Genomic DNA, 16,525 nt, shown 5'->3' on the forward strand with positions numbered 1-16,525 from the left:
CTTGGGGAAATTCAAATCTAACAAAAGATTGTAGTCTGTTACATTAAAAGAAAGCTGTTAGATGACTGACTCTTAAACTAACTTTTGCTCATAACAGAAATGCACACAAGCTTTAATTAAAGATTTCATTAAAACTCTTTCTGTGAGCCTCACAGGAGGGGTTTGGTTTAATGATATTTTCTTACAGCAAGAAAATACATTTTCCCTCTTTAGTTTGGTAAAAATAAACCCCTCAAATCCAGATGGCTGTACTCAATGATTTCTTCACTTTGGCGCCCCCTTGTGGATTATCCCTTTCCCATTCAAGATGAAGGGTACAGATACTTTGAAATGCATTTAGTACGTGATGGAAAACAATACAAACAAACATTTTGTGTTTTTATTTTAAGTTTATTTTTTTTTATATTGTTTTTTTTCTCTTTATAAAATGACAAGGACCGAGTGTTTTAGAAGCCCCGCCCTCTCCTTATGTTCCCCAGCCGGCTCACTCGACTCTAAAGCAACCAGCAAAGAAAAATAGTTTTATGAACAATTGATATAATATACACCCCATATACAGCAATACATAGTGGTCTACCATAATGTTACCAATAATACACAGCCTCCACTGAGGCTTCAGTTCAAATGGTTGCCACTGATATGGTTCGATTCAACAGCAACTGACAACCAGTGACGATTGTTTCTTTGACTAGTGTGGGCGGGGATCAGGTTGCCATGTTGGGGAGACGAGGCCAGCAACAGCTGCCGTTGCTTTATATACCATCAGCTGATCAAAACACGCTGGTGGCGTCCGCTCGGACTGGCCCTCCGGTGCTAAGATTCAGCTGCTGACCCGAACTTCCCCTTTAAACCAATCAGATTCAGCATAAGTGCAAAGTTTAAGGAGGCACTGACACACTCTGCAGCCTTTAGAGGCAGCGTAAACGTTCCTGACGGCTCGTCTTCGTTTCTGATCTGTCGTGCTTCCGACAGGTTCACAGGAACCGGGTTACAATCAAGGTCCGGACACAGGAAATGGGATTTTTGTTTTTAACCTGGCTGGAACCAGTCAGCTGCTTTAATTCCCACGGAACTATAATTAAAAAAAAGGTTCCCCTCACTTGCATCAAATCTAGGTCCTTTCTGTGAATTTCACTTCCACGTTTGTTGCATATTTCACCTCAGGTCGCATTCGGTAACAGCCAGCGATAAACCGTGCGCGCGTGTGTGTGTGTGTGTGTGTTTGCATGTGCCAGTAACCCCTGCAGTGGTGGAGACAGCATATAGAAACGTGTGCATGAGATAAAGACGGAGCCTGTACACAGTGTGAGCGACAACGTGTCCGTCTGTGTGCCAGCGGCTACAGGCACGACTCCCAGTGCAGCTGCAGGTCTGTGCTGTCCAGAAAGTCGGCCGAGAACACGCTCGGCGGCGTGTGGGGCGCCAGCGGGGTTAGGCTCGTGCCCCCGTCCCTCTCGCACGCCGCGCCGCCTCCCCTCCCTCCCCCGTTTTCCACGTTCCCTCCACCTCCGGTCCCCATGGAGATATCCAGCCAGTCCATGCTGTCCAGGGTGGGGTCGCCAAAGTCCAGCCCCGTAGAGTGAGGGGAGAAGCCCAGGTCGGACGTGTCCATGGGGGATGGGGGGTGGTCCAGGATGCTTGGCGTGCTTAGCATCTGGCTGTGCAGGTCGTCGATCAGCGTCAGGCCGCCGCCGGGCTCCATGCCCAGCAGCGGGGCCCCCGTGGTGCTCTCCAGGAAGTCCTCCAGGCGCCCGCTGCCGGTGCAGGGCTCTCCTGCGTGCAGCTGGGAGGACAGGGGCTCCGTGGGGGTGGGTGGAGACAGGTGGAGTGGGGAAGCGGGAACGGACGGGGAGGGAGGGTCAGAGTGGAGGGGGGCGAGGGAAGGGTCCGGGTTGGCCTTGAAGCCTGGAATTTCTGGAGGAGGACAGAGAAAAAGGTCATCAACACAAACTAGCAAAGGTTTCCCCTCTGGTTTATCCTCACAGAGCGTTACCTCCACTCTTGAGCAGGATGTCAAACAGATCGTCCATCTGCTGGCTGTTCACACCGTTGTCCTGCAAACAGAGGAGTCTCCGTTAAAAACGGAAAGCAGAAAAAGAAAGCCGCTGACAAAGCACAAACTACAGGTCCTTTATGGAAGGCAGAGCTTATAATCAGCTAATCAACCACAGTGCTTTGCAAACGGATTCACATGTTCAGGAGTTTTTTGTTTTTTTGGCACAAACTTTACGATATTTTACTGAGATTTAATCTCATACACCATAAACACAAAGCAGTCCAAATTTCTTTTTACAAATATAAATCTGGAAAGCGTGGCACACATTGTCTTCCTCCCCCCTCTACCCTAATAGCTTCTTCTTGGCAAGAAGAAAGTCAAGGTTAGAAGGCCATAAGAAGCCTGCTCAGCGGTTCCAGAACAGGACTGTAATTATCTCTGTTATTTCAGGCATCAAACATTCAAACTCAACTTGCCAGGAATATATTTAGTGCAGAATATATATATTTGTGGCCAAACCTGCTCTAAATGTTTAACCTCCCAAAAAGAGATGCAGAGATGCAGGAGCTGGCGAGTAGAGAGGAAAATGTGGGCCGTCCTACTACAAAGTATTTACTCAGGAGGGGGGAATGCAAAAGCAACATTTTCAGTAGTGTTGCACCGATACCGATACCATCATTTTAGTGCAGTATCGGCCGGGGCACCGATCCAGCACTAAAATGGTGGTATCGGTATCGGTGAGTACCAACAAATAGGGCACCGATACCATTTTGATGTTTGTATGTCACTTGAACGCAGCCTTCTCTCTACTGACATTCACTAGTTCTACTGGATTCACTTTGTATTAGTCTTTTTTCCTGCTTTAATAAGGTAGCAGTTTGACAAAGTCATGATGGCAATTATTTTACATCCAAGTAGTGTGCAGTTCTTCATATATACACATACATATCAATATCAAACAGATGGTATCGGTATGGAATCGGTATCGGCCAATACTGCACAGCCAGGTATCGGGTATCGTATTGGGGCCAAAAAATGGCATCGGCGCAACACTAATTTTCAAATTTGTTAGTTTGAATAGTTTGTAGCGACTTTGTTTACGATGCATCACATAAATCCATAAAATGTGAAAAAGCTCAAAGGGTTTGAATGGTTACTGTTAGAATCTTAACCAGATTGACATTCATGTTTTTAAAGCCCAGTTGGTAATCACCAAACCACGTTGCTCTAGTCCACACTGGTGCAAACAAACCAGGCTTGGATTTTCTGCTGAATAGTTCACCCCCATATTAAGCCAAGGCTAACGAAATTTAGGAGGCGTGGACAAATAGTAATAAAAAACGGATCTGAACGTTATTCCATGATAGAGCGGATGTTTTTTTAGCTTTCATTGCCCAGGACTTAACTGATGATCGTGTCTTTTGAATGAAGACATAGTAAAAACTATTAACTACAACGAATGCATGGAAGCTTGGTGTTGTTTTACCAAAAGCTGAGTGTTTGAATGTCAACCGTTTCCGAGCTGGGAAACACGCAAAAATGCTTTAATGGATCCTGGAAACGTATCGGACATCCGCTTCTGTTCTGCTTGCTCGGTCTCGAGCTGCTAAATATGCTTCATGCAAACGAAACAAGATGCGTTTAGAAAAATCTCAAATTAAAGGAAGAACGGAGACACTGAGGAGAATAAAATGTGTTTTGGTTGCAGCAACAGATACAGTTCTCCTTTTCTCATGACCAGTGACTGTCACCTTTGACTTTCTGCTTGTCTCACATTTCCACAGCTACCAGAGCCGCGGAGGGAACAGGATAAACAAAGCAGAAGTAGATCTGGCAAAAGCAGATTCAATGTGGGATGATATAGGTGCATTCATGTTGTAAGGAGAGGATATATATTAACATCTAAACTACATGTGAACACTGTAAACCCACTCAACAGCATGCAGACGCGGGTGCACCGACATTTTGTCGTCTACGTTCAGAAACACGAGAGCACGGCCCTCAGTAGAGACGGAAAATGCAGACTGAGGCGAACAAAGATCGATTAGAGCAAGGAGGATGGAAGGAAAAGACATGCTGAGGGACATACTTTAGAGCGCTGAGGAGGAAGGGAGGCGTTGGGTTTAGGGGAGGGAGGGGTGAACAGTGTGTGCCGGTCGTAAGGCGGACACACCTCCTCTCTCTGCCGGGGCGGGGGGGAATGAAGAAACAAGGAGAAACAAGGAAAAAGAAAAGTTTCAACCGAGTGAAGAGGCCCACCGAGCGACAGAGACTGCATGCTGATGGGATGTCTGATGCAGAGGGAGGTGGACACGGTACCTTCAGGGAGGACATCAGGTTGCTTTGGCTTTCAGTGTCTGACATGTCGTCGAAGAACGGCTGCAGGCTGGGAGGGGCCGTGTGGGGCAGGCTGGGTGGGGGGGTCCCGTTGGTGTCTAAGTGCAAGCCTGCCTTCTGTCCCTGAGGGAGAAGAGAGGGAAGCACGACTTTTAGACTGTAGAGGATGACTTAGCCGCTCCATAGCTTTAAGTGAAAGCACCTGGTTTCTATAGTATTGCTATATTTATGGAAAATATCTGATCGTCTCAAGTTAGAACATCATCAAAAATTTTTTATTTATTTCAGCAACCAAATAAAACAACAAATGTTAAGCAGATTAATTTCACAGACTATTTGTTTTAATGATTATAACTTAAGTTCATGAAAATCTGAAAGCCAGAGTATTAAATACGACCACTAATAAGGATTTGTTTGGGACGAGACAAGACCTACACGACTATGGGGAGGATGAGAAATGCAAGCTCAGACGGGACAGCTGGCAGTTCAAAGAGTGCTGAACCCACATGGTCTGGGCTACTAGTAAAAGCTAAATAAATACTAGATAAACATCCTGAATGCTAAGCTAATGAATCGCTAACCTGAAAAACGATTGAACGACTGCAAAACTCCACCAAGACGGCACTGCTTTGATACCCCACAGCGGCAGAGCTAAAACACATCAGTTTCTCCAAGTGACACTAGCGATAGTGTTTGTGCACGACACTTGTTGAACCCAAGAGGCGCCGCACTGGCGACTTTAGACACAAAAGCAGGATTTCAACAAATATGCACTAATTTGTCAAAATCATTATCAGGATATGTCGACAGCACTACAAGACAACCATATTAACAGTTAACAGGCATAAAAGTGGATTTGGGAGTGAGTGATCCTTTAAGTCCAAAGTCAGGGCAGCCATCTAACAGGAAACATCAGAGCACTGAATGCTTCCTGCAGCTGACCAGCTTTATGGAGATGCTAACTCCGTTTTCTAGCCGGACCTACACTGCCCAAGGTCCCAACAGCTGGTTCCCAAACTGTTGTGTTACTTTGCTGGATTGTCCATTAACTGGACTAACCCATAGAGGATCTAAGGAGTGCTGTCAGGAGGAGGCTGAGAGGCTCCAGACCCAACGCAGATGACCTGAAGGCCACCGTGAGAGCACCCTGGGCTCCCTGAACACCTCAGCAGAACCACAGGCTGAACACCTCCACGCCGCGATGATGCAGTAATTCAGGCAAAATGATCCTCAAAACCGTTTTGAGTAAATATATTGTACAGAATACGGACATACATTCAGTAGGGTGACATTTCTGCATTAATAAAATCCTTTTTAATGAATAAACCGTATCATCAATTATAACGGAGATAAACAGTACGAATAGTAAAACCTGTTTGTGTGAAATGAATCCGTATGATATACAAGTTTTAATTGCTGAACTGACACTTTTGATAATATTTCAATTTATAGCAATGTAACTGTCATTTTATTTCTTTATCAGCAGTGACACCTTGTGGACAAATTGCAGCACAGCATGAACATGGCAGGTGGTCCTTTATTTTCCTGTACATCCTTTGACAGATGCTTAAATACTAGAAATTAACTGCTGCTCGTTTTACCTTTTTGTCCGGTTTGCTCACAGGCTCGGCTACTGGCTGCTCTTTTGATTGGCTGTCGGAGCTGGGGAGTTTACTCGGGCTGGACTGTAGTCTCTGAAAAACACCAGCATCCAGATAAAGACTTCAGTCATTTCATGATGAGGATGCTGCGGCTGCCTGCAGAGCGGCACGCTCCCCGTACCTGGAGAGTGATGCGCCCGTTGATTTTAGCCAATGAGGACACGCCGTTCTGTCGGTCTCTGGCGTTACTGGTCAGAGCGATCAGGTAGTGGTTTCCGTTGCTGTCGGTGACCAGCGTTGGCATGCCGTTGGTCTTCAGGTCTAATGCAATGGCTTGGCTGTGGAGTGGAGTGCCGTTTTGTTGGTTGATGACGACTGGAGTCACCTTGGGGGGAAAAATTCAGAAATTTTTTTTTATTTACCTGATATTTGATTCGGACCACACATTTATGGCATCCAGAAAGGGTGGCGGCATTTCCCAGACCCTCTCACCTGTTGTGTGGTGGCTGCTGCCGTCTGCTGTCTCTGCTGCAGCCTCTGCTGAGCCCTCTGCTGCCTCCTCAGCTGGCTCTGGCTCACTGTGGCCTTCGGACCGGTCGGCGTCTGGTTCTGAATCTGCACCTGGACCTGCTTCGGCTGAGCCTGGCTCTTCTGCGGAGTCCGTCCCTCCTCCTGGGATTGCTTGAGGTGGTTCTGCTGCGCCAGCCTCTGCTGGTCCTGGAGCTGCTTCTGCTGGGTCTGCTGGATGATGAGCTGCTGCAGCTGCTGCTGCTGATGGAGCAGCAGCTGAGCCTCCGTTTTCTGCGGCTGCTGTTGCTTCTGAGGGTGGGCCTTCCCCTCCGAGTCTTTCTGCAGCTTGGCCTGACATCGCTGCTGTTTCTGCTGCTCCGCCTGCTGGAGCTGGAGCCGATGAATCTGCTGCAGCCTCAGCAGCGTCTCCTGCGAGCACTGCATCGGCTGGCTCAGCTTCTTGGCCTGCGCCTCCTCCGTCACTCCCTCCATCCCTTGCTCGGACTCCGCCTCCTCCTTCACGGTCAGAGCCACGCCGTTAGCGAGCGTCGGGGGCTGAACGGAGGGAGCTTTGATCAGAGTTTGGAGTTTGACCTCTGAGGGTGTTCTGCTCCTCTCGTTTCCTTCCTTCTTCACCACCACGCCGCCCGCCATCTTGCCGTGCTCCAGCTGGGACCTCAGGGTCTCCACCAACCGCTGCTTCTGCCGCAGCATCCTCGTTAGCTCCTCAATTTGTTTGTCCTTCTCCTGCAGCATCTGGTCTTTGTCTTTGGATGACGTGTCCATGGCTCCTGCCGGCAGGGACTCTTTGGGTGGCAGCGACAGCGGCGAGGACCTGGACAGAAGGCAGGAGCTCTGAAGTTCCTCTTTGACTGTGGCGAAAGGCTGTGGGAGGGAAGCCATGTTTGACGGGTGCTGAGGAGAGGGGTGCAGGGTGAGCTGGGTGAGAGGAGAGCTCACCTAAAGGATGAAAACAAGAAGACAATGTCAGTGACAGACTGTAGAAGTATTTACACCCTCTGTATTCAGCGCCGTTTACTTTTTATATTTTATTTATTTATTTGACAGGGACAATGTACATTAATTAGCATTCCTGCAAATGAACCAGAATTAGCCAAAAGGCTGTTTTTCATCTGTTGTCCATGGACAGATCTTAAAATTGTCTACCTAAAACAGTAAGAATTTTACAGTGGACAATACAAATATAAAAAGAAATAAAAACAGCTATAACTCTTCAAAACTTATATATATATATATATATACACACACACACAGCAGAGACACAAATGGCAGCATGGTTTGGTTATGGAAGACACGTTCAATTAATGCTGACATGTCTGAAGTGTTATGAGCCAGTTTTTTAGATGCTTTTTAAAAAAAGAGTGTATGCTGTGACACCCCAACCTAACCAAATGCCTCCAGACGTCGCCTCACTGCTCAGCAGAGCAGGGAGTAGACTGAGCCCTCCATTGTTGAAGGGCTACGTATAATCTACTCCTTCTAACATCACAATGCAGGTCTCACCATTTCTCCAAACGAGTCTCCGTTGCAGCTCGTCTCGTCTGGACTCAACGCGGCCAACGACCGCTCTGACGGGGTGGGCGACACCGGGGGGCTGGAGCTGGTGCTGCCGAACCGCATGACCCGGCCCGGCACCGCCTGGCCCAGCGAGGACAAAGACAGCTTAAAGCAGCCCCCCTCTGCCGGCTGGTGGTCGGAGGCCGTGTTGGAAGCAGACGCGGCGGCGGTGTTGGCGGCTGAGGCGGAGGCCTGCTGGGCTGACTGGAAGGTGGCGTTCTTTAGGACCGCGGCGCTGTTGCCGTTCTGCTCTTGGTAGTTACGCAGCCTCTCGATGAGATCGTTCTTGGTTCCGGAGACAGTCAAGCCGCGCAATTTCAGTTCTTGCTTCAGCTCGGCGACCTGGTGGATGAGGAACAAGCTCTTATGCAGCAGGCAGCAGCAGGAAAGTAGGCTGGGCCGGACATGTGAACGGGATTATGTGCAACAACACTAGAAATGTCCCACACTGACAAGCCAAGCGAAGATAAATGAGAGTAACGTGGATTGGTTTACTTTGAATTCATCCAGGTTGGCTGGAAGAGTGGCCGGTTTGGTTCCCGCCGCTGCAGCCTGGCTCTGACGGGCTGCTGGGCTCTGAGCCGAGGGGGCCGCGGTGGTCGTGGTGTGAGCGCTGCGGGAGGGGGAGGGGCCTGAGCTGCTGCTGGGAGGCTGATCCGCTTGTGGCCTGGCTCGACAAAGACAGGAGCACATTGTTTGAACGGCGGTCAAGCGCATATCTCTCCACAAAGAGGCAATCATGGATGCAAACGTAGCCCTGATAAACAAGCAAATGACTCAACCGCACAAAAACAAAACAGACTTCAAAACGAGTCCGAAGCTGCAAAACACACGTGGTGACGGAGACGTCGGCGTCTCGTTGCACAATCTGTGCCGCAAGCGGCCAATGTTTACCGACACGCAACAGCGGGAGATCATTTTTAGCTCGTACTTCTGCTTTTGATGACACACTTTATCAACTGGCTCTAAAATCAGCCAACCACAGCGGAGGCGATCTGCAGGGGACACCCATTAGTCATGCACGCCACATCAAAGCCACACACAAAGCTCGGCCTGACACTAACTTGGGAGGGGCGGGCAGGATGGTGTGGTAGTTGTAGTGCTGCTGCTGCTGGCTGAGGATCTGCAGCTGCAGGAAGAGCTGCTGCTGCTGGAGCAGCTTGGCGTAGGACGAATCCATCTGCGGCGGCCGCTCCTTGTCGGCCTTCTGGTCCGGAGGGATGTACTGGTGGTACTTCAGCTTCTTCACCTGCGAGCAGAGCAGCAACATCAGCAGCTTTCACGACGCGCGGGCCGTTTGCTTTCCGGCTCGCTCTGCAGTGTCTTGCACAAGTATTTGCACCCCTTAAAAAAACTATTCTTCATATGGTCACATTAAAACAAGTATTTTTTATGCGTTTGTATCCACGCGCATTACTCTGATAGTCCTAGAGAAAACACCGTCTTCAGCTGTAGCCAGATTAATAAACAGCGGCCACTTGTGTGTAATTTATTCTCACTATAGAGCTAATCCGCTGCAGAACAATTCTGGCCTTTATGGAAAGGAGCTGAAGAACGGCCACCAGCTATGCAGGAGACCTGTGGGAACTTTTTTCATGTGTGGTGGCCGCATCGCGCTGTTTGAGGCTTTTCTCCAGCAGGCACGGTGAAACGAGGCAAGACTGTTCAGACTGCTTTAGATCTCAGCACATTGATGGGCTGCAATAGCTCAACGTCCAGACCGAAGTCCATCTGAAAATATATGGAGGGACTGTCGTTCTCAGACGATCTCCATCGAATACCGACTGAGTTTATTTATTTATTTTAAGAACTATGAGAGCTAGAGACGCAGCAAATAAGCTTTTTCTGGCTGATATAAATTTCTGGTGTTCTTTGATCTTTTGATTCCAGGATAGTAGTTTTAATTTCAACAGAAAGTAGAGGCAAAAGAAGATTAAAATAGACAAAAGGTATTGGTATAGAGCTTAGTTTGGATGCATTTAGTGTATAAAGAAAAATAATTCAGATCTTTCATTATTTTCGATCTGCCAATCAGGTCTGAAATGGGAAAATTGGCCAGACTCAGCTGATTGGTGTATTTCTAATGGAGTCAGAGTCTTGCAGCTATAACTGTAGCGAACAGCTCTGCACTCCTTTGTGTTGGTCTGTGGCATCAGATCCCAACACGCTCTGAAGGCAGCGCTTGTAATGTCGTCACACTAAGATCTGGCAAACCCAGCTCTAACATCCTGTCAGTGTTCAGTTCGCTGTGGTTTAATGACAAAAGTATTCATTCCTCTTTCAGTCTAGATTTCTCAGAATAACAATGTCTAATGTACTAGAGTGTCGAGGTTACAGAGAAACCCCTTTCTATACTTTTAAAGGAACAGGCACCGAAAACGTCTGGAGGCCTTCCTACTTCACCATTTCTCACACTTTTGAGGAACAATTAAAAAAAAGCTCATAGATGAGGTTGACAGACATTTAAAACTGAATGTAGTACTGTAAAATGTTTAAAAGAAATAACCTGACAACTGGCCATTTTTTATGGTTTATGCTTGTTTTCTGTATCTCCGTCAGATTTCTACATCCTGAGTTCCTGTGTGCTAAAAGGAGGAAATAAAGGCCTCACTGACCTTGGGTTTGTTGTCCTTTGGTTTCTTAGGTCTCAGGGGACGGTCTGAACTCGTCTTAGTCTGGGACTGCAGGCAGAAATGGGATTAAGTTATGAGGAAGAGAGGAAACCGGTTACAGCTGTTCCACAAATACAGATTACGTCTGAAAGTGTTAAAAACCGGCTAATGTTCGACACCGAATGCTTAAGCGCTGCATACCTTGAGGTGTCCAGAAGAAGGGCGAGAGGTCAGCGCCAACCCGTTGGTTATTTTTGGCAGTGGAGAGGAGTCCGGCAAACTGACCAGAGGGGGAGGGGGAGGAGGAGGCGGCGGTGGAGGCGGCTGTGTGAGAAACTGTGAAGAAATGGAAGCGGTTAACAGCGGCCTCCTTCCTCTGATGATCTGACCGAGACGACAAGCTTAAGGACAACCTGTGTGGGGGACATGTCTCCGCTGTGGGTGAGCACGTCGGACGGGGACAGCTGCGTGACGGCGCTCAGGGGAGAGTCGTGATTGGTTAGCTGGTCAGGCGACAGAGCATCGCTGCTGTCTTCATCTAAAGAGGAGCTCTCCCCTCCGGCTCCCTTTGGGGAATCTGCGACAGAACAGAGTTGAAGGCGTTATTTTACACACTCTGTGAGACGATTCAAGGCAAGTCGGAGGAAACGACAGCTAAACTTATCTTCCTCAAATAAAGTCACACTTATGTAGCAATAAGCTACTTTAGAGAAGTTGTACAACATGTCATGTTTACCTTGTCCTGTTACACAACATGACTGTTGTAATGTTTCTACCAGGGATGAGCGGTTTGTTTTTAACACCAACCAGCAAGAGATGCTGGATCCTACAGGGGATCCACCAGTGGGAGTGGCAGTGAGGAAATCCCTGGATACTGATATTGCACATCACTAACATCTGCAGCCATCTTAGGGTCATCGTGTCCAAGATCTGCCACAACTCGTCGCATTACAAACACAAAAAGCTGGGATTTCACCTGAGAGCCTTTCTGATCAGTCAACTCTGAAAATAAGCACAAGCTCAGTCCGAACAAGAGAGCGAGCGAGCATCTATGAACGGGCGTTTTCACATCTGGCCACAAATTCTAGGCTAAATTTAGGCAAAAATGTGGTTTGATCTAAAACGGGCTGGCCAACCGGTTCAGCATCAGGAGCCAGAATATAATGCAGCTGCACTGCAAAGAGCCGAAATACCAAATGTTCACATTTTTAACAACTCCTTAAATTCCTTATGACATGGACCTAAACAGTTTTTAACACTTTTATGTAAATGTTCAATTTATCAGCGGATCAGTTGAAAATAAAAACAGCTGAAGTCACAAATTCTCGACTCCAGGCCGTGCCTCCCTGCTGCTGGCAGTCACTCTGAGTTCTCCTCCAGGTATGAAAAGAACAATCCAGCTGTACTGTGGCCCTAATCCCCAATCATGACTCAATCTGGCAAAACCATCTTAAAACAGAAGGCTAGATCTCAGGAGACGAGTCGCTGAGGCGGCAAATGTCCGTGTTTTGGTTTTTTCTTGTTGTGGGGAGAGGGGGGGGGGCGGAGTTACGGAGTACCTGCGCTTTGCCAACAAGCCAAAGTGACTTGTGTTAGCGGGAGCTAGAACTGAGCTCTCCGTAGTGGTTGGAGTAACTGCAACTAAAATAGCTGAACGGCAGACGTGTCTGAAAGCGCCCTGGCTTGATAGAAAAGTCAGGCACCGGCGGGCGTTAGTATTTACTTTTCTAAATACATCATTTTCAAAACAAAACGCCATGTTTCATTGCAGGGATGATGAGGAATCTTTTCTTTTTTTACTAACTAGTTGGCTCCCTGAGGCGACTGGAAACACTGGACCTCATTCCAGGGAGACAGGGTAGACTTTGATTCTTATTTATAACAAACTTTACTAACTTTTGATAATGTTTTCTTTCACTTGACAACACGCCCCGACGTTTTCCCTCACTGGACTACATACAATCCCAATAAAATATACCCAGGTCCGTGGCTGTGACGTAACAGAACCTAGAAAGGGTTTTTTGCTTGTGGATGGCGTTACCCAGCAGCGAGGACTGCAGGGGGCAGGTGACAGACAGGATGTTCTTGTGGACCAGCTCGATGGGGCCCGGCCTGTGAGAGATCTTGTCGTTGAGGTCGTCGGCCAGCCGCGCTCGCTTCAGCTTCAGCTGCTTGGCCTGCAGGGACGGCTCTGCCGACGTCTCTGTGGACGACACAGAAGAAGGGGGTCGGGCGTTCAACAGCTGACTTGTCTGGTTTTAAAGCACGATCGAGATAAGTGCGTTTCTGCTTGCAGAAAGAGAAATAGCAAAGAGTTCTTTTTAAGTCTTGCAAAACGTTTCTTAACAACAAAAAAAAAACAACACATTGCAAAAGGAAGTTGGCTTTCTGGAGATTACAGATATTGAGCTACGGCTCGGCGCCACTTCCTTCATTTGATTTCAAACTCAGTTTAAAAGCAAAAGAATAATATAGGCAGATGGTTGAAACTGATAAAGGGTTTTTAAATCCTTTGAAAACAATCACGGAAGATAGAAATGACCTGATGAACCGTTTACTCTAAAGGGATTTAAGACTAATTCAATCTCAACTCTTTCAGAATTACTACATAATTGCGGTATAAATTCGTTCGCGCAGTTCATCGCAATAGACTAAATTCTGAGTGTTTTCCTGCACAGTTTGCTGCTTTTGGTAGGCTCACCCTCAAGAATATGCATCCTGACCAGCTCGGAGCGCTCCGGACGACTCCGGATCTTCCTCTTCAGGTAGTCCTCGGTCTGCGGAGGAAGGAAAATGACACAAGGGGGGTTCAAAATGAAAGCGAGACAACAAACGGACCAGACACACCAAGACAGACGATGCGACTCCAGAGAAGAAAGCATCATACTTCAACACCCTGCAGGAGCCTTTATAGACCAGACATTGTTTAGCACAACTCCGCTTCAACCTCCTGGCTAAGCCCTCTATATCCAATATCACTAATCTCCAAACAGCAACAACTGTAATCAATCACATATTCTGCACAAAGAAGCCATTGTCTGCATAAAGCAACCGCCTCACTGAAGGAAACCCACACTGTAAGAAACTGGCTGCACACAAAGCTCACCCTCGCTCGCTCCAGACTCCTCCGCTGTTCGTGAAAGGCTGCAGGGCTCTTCAGTGCTGCATGGAAAGTAAAAAGAACAAAAAAAAAAAACCTGTTAGAAAAGCAGCGAAGAAGACAGCCGGACTGTGTTGACTCGCAGCTCCACGTTAAGTGACGATGCAGAAGCGACGGGACTACGGTTGACGGGCGACTCAAAGCAGAAGTAGCTGCGTGAAGAGAAGGTCAGTGCTATTCAGACCGCGTACTCTTATGACATTTCAGAAAGCTGAAACTGACAGTACGCAGGGCGAGAAGAGCATGCCTACACCGTTACGCTGCTGCAAACACCACTTTGTACTTTTAATCAGTGTTTTAAATAAAACGGTCAACTCAATGATGATTTCCATTCATTTATAAAATATCAACAAGTGTAAACTGGTTTACCCCGACATGCTTTGCAATTAATGTATGGGTCCAACACAGGAAATGACTTAAGTTCATTTCAGGTAGTGCGTTTACGTCGACCAAAGTAGACGGAGGTTTGAATTAAGACCCAAACGTCTTGGTTTTCCCACCTAATTCTAGCAATCCTGGCTCAGGGAAGCAAAAACACACCAGCAGAAAGAGCCGCTGTTGTTAGAAGGATATTGGGAGCAGCGTGGCCGTTACGATGATGTAACCTAGCAAAGATGCGATTGGTCAACAGCTGGTGAAATCCCAGCCGAGGGTGTGTGTGAGTGAGGACAGCCTCCGTACAGCAGGGAGGCAACAGTTGACAGGGTGGGGGATCCGGAGCAATCCTGATGTCTCAACCGCTGGAGTTTAATCACACCTACAAACTGGCCGAACGATACAGGTCAGGAAGTCACAACGCCACCAAGGCAAACAAAAGTTACTCAAAACACTGACTGGCTCTGTCGTTGTGCAAAGCAAATGCATGTGTTCTTGCACTGAGCTGATGCAGTGTTGCGTTTCATCGTGAATAAACGGTGCTCTTGTTACATTTAGCTATTTATAAAGCAGAGTTTCGACAAAACCTCTAAGAGGATAAAATGAGATCCCGTCTGATGATCTGATAACTGGTGTCGTTTGTATTAATGGTTATTTGCACAGAAAGAGTTGACATAGATATTACATCGTAATGAGAGATGCATCAAAAACATGTCTGGTGACCTGAATTGGCTGATTTTCTGACCGATCGGCCAGTTGGAAACTAAAATAAATAAAAACATTTTCTATTGAGTACTTAAGGGCTGCGAGGTTACTGACAGCACTGCTCTCTGGTGTGGAAGTCATGAGTGATGGAGGAAGACCGCTAGCTACTGTTGGTATCGGTGACTTTGTAGCAACCATTAATGTAATGGCCAATAATGCCTACCCGTGACAAATAAATTGCTATTTTAAAAGTAATAAAGCCAAATGATGTGTCAACTTGCCAAAAATGCTAACGCTTTTGAGCCAGTAACGTCATACGTTACATTAATGGTAAATGGCGTGTACTGGTATTTATCTGGTCCGCTTCTCTTAATGGGTTCCATGTTTGCAGGCTGCTGCTCTTTTGCCAAGATAAAATACCAAATGCTGCAACCTGTTTTGGGAACTCTCATATGATTGGCTCAGGAACCAGGAAGTAAACTTGGGCTACACTCTGAACTGAAGTCATTCCACACCATAGCTCTAATTTTGAAAGGAGAAAAACTTGACTAAGACATTGTTGATGGAGAGGGCTGATTGTTGATAGGGAATGTCACTTCCATCACAGCTGACAAATGAGAACGATTTAGGTTGATTTTACAGTGAATGTCTAACTCATTTCTCCTTTAAATGCTGATATCATGCGGAGATGTGTAACTCAGACAATAATTAATAGGAAATCACAGAAAGGATCCTATATAGCCGTGATAAAGGAGGAAATGTTTTGATAGTTTAACCCATATGACACCAAACCAGAACTTATGCTGGAGACACTTATTTTCAAAGTGTATGTCTCTTATAAGACATACGCTTATTCTTTTTAGTTCAGATTTTTCTGGATAAACATCATGACCCCATAACCTGGAAAGTGTAGTTGCAGACTTTCTGTGATGTAGAGAGAGACAGTTCTCTAACTTGGTTCTGTTACGGAAAATTAAAAATATTCTCTAGTTTCACAATCAGGCTTTAATTAGACGCCAGTTCAAATGTTAATTCAATCCTGAGAATACAAAGACATCTATACTGAATTGTATTGTTTCTAGTTCTTATGTGTAAATCAGCAGCTCAGAAATGCACAAAATTGGGGAATGGAAATTGGCCCAAAAAGAATCCTCGACCGGTGCATCTCAGCTTACAATGAAAAGCATTAAGCAGAATCACATAAGACACCAATACAAGAAAGTAATAAACTAAAGAAAGCCTCCACCTTTTAAGACAACTTTGTTAAATAGCTGAACAACAAAAGAAGAAGTAAAACCTTTGTGCACTTCCATTCTGAGGGGGAGATGGACTACTTAGCGCTTTCACTTTCTTTAAATGTCCTCTATCTTCACACTGACCCAACAAACTCCACAGCATATCTGGAGCATCTTCACATCTTACAGAGAGGTCGGCGGTGCATCATGGAGCAGCTGACACAGCTAGAATTTGTCATTTCTGCCAATAATCTAACTTTAAGCTTCACAGTGACGGCGGCCCACAGCGCAGCAGGGCCCGGGTCAAGTACCTGGGTCAGATACGTTTAGGGCACCTTTAGACAGAATGGAAACTCATTCACACCACCTTCATTTGCTAAAAGCAGGGTGAAAACTTGACGCTGTGGTTCTCAGCC

At 46.7% G+C, this 16,525-nt stretch overlaps 1 protein-coding gene across 6 annotated transcripts in view; it reads right to left on the reverse strand.

The window, feature by feature from the left end:
* Positions 1–369: 369 nt before the first annotated feature.
* The window catches only part of mrtfab (myocardin related transcription factor Ab), a 51,762-nt gene continuing 35,606 nt past the window's right edge, over positions 370–16,525 (reverse strand). For 5 of the 6 annotated variants that reach the window (XM_036142470.1, XM_012869253.3, XM_036142471.1 and 2 more), the window contains 16 exons: positions 13,741–13,796; positions 13,336–13,411; positions 12,676–12,837; positions 11,048–11,211; positions 10,836–10,970; positions 10,638–10,703; positions 9,087–9,271; positions 8,518–8,689; positions 7,969–8,364; positions 6,427–7,404; positions 6,116–6,319; positions 5,935–6,027; positions 4,316–4,456; positions 4,086–4,178; positions 1,994–2,054; positions 370–1,914 (listed from right to left, as the gene is read on the reverse strand). In XM_036142470.1, the coding sequence (XP_035998363.1) occupies positions 1,340–1,914; positions 1,994–2,054; positions 4,086–4,178; positions 4,316–4,456; positions 5,935–6,027; positions 6,116–6,319; positions 6,427–7,404; positions 7,969–8,364; positions 8,518–8,689; positions 9,087–9,271; positions 10,638–10,703; positions 10,836–10,970; positions 11,048–11,211; positions 12,676–12,837; positions 13,336–13,411; positions 13,741–13,796 (3,557 nt within the window). In that variant the 3' untranslated portion in view covers positions 370–1,339. The remainder of the gene's footprint in view (positions 1,915–1,993; positions 2,055–4,085; positions 4,179–4,315; positions 4,457–5,934; positions 6,028–6,115; positions 6,320–6,426; positions 7,405–7,968; positions 8,365–8,517; positions 8,690–9,086; positions 9,272–10,637; positions 10,704–10,835; positions 10,971–11,047; positions 11,212–12,675; positions 12,838–13,335; positions 13,412–13,740; positions 13,797–16,525) is intronic. The other variant, XM_012869255.3, reaches the window with a different exon arrangement.

Source organism: Fundulus heteroclitus, chromosome 10 (genome assembly GCF_011125445.2).
Source record: "Fundulus heteroclitus isolate FHET01 chromosome 10, MU-UCD_Fhet_4.1, whole genome shotgun sequence".
Taxonomy (NCBI): domain Eukaryota; kingdom Metazoa; phylum Chordata; class Actinopteri; order Cyprinodontiformes; family Fundulidae; genus Fundulus; species Fundulus heteroclitus.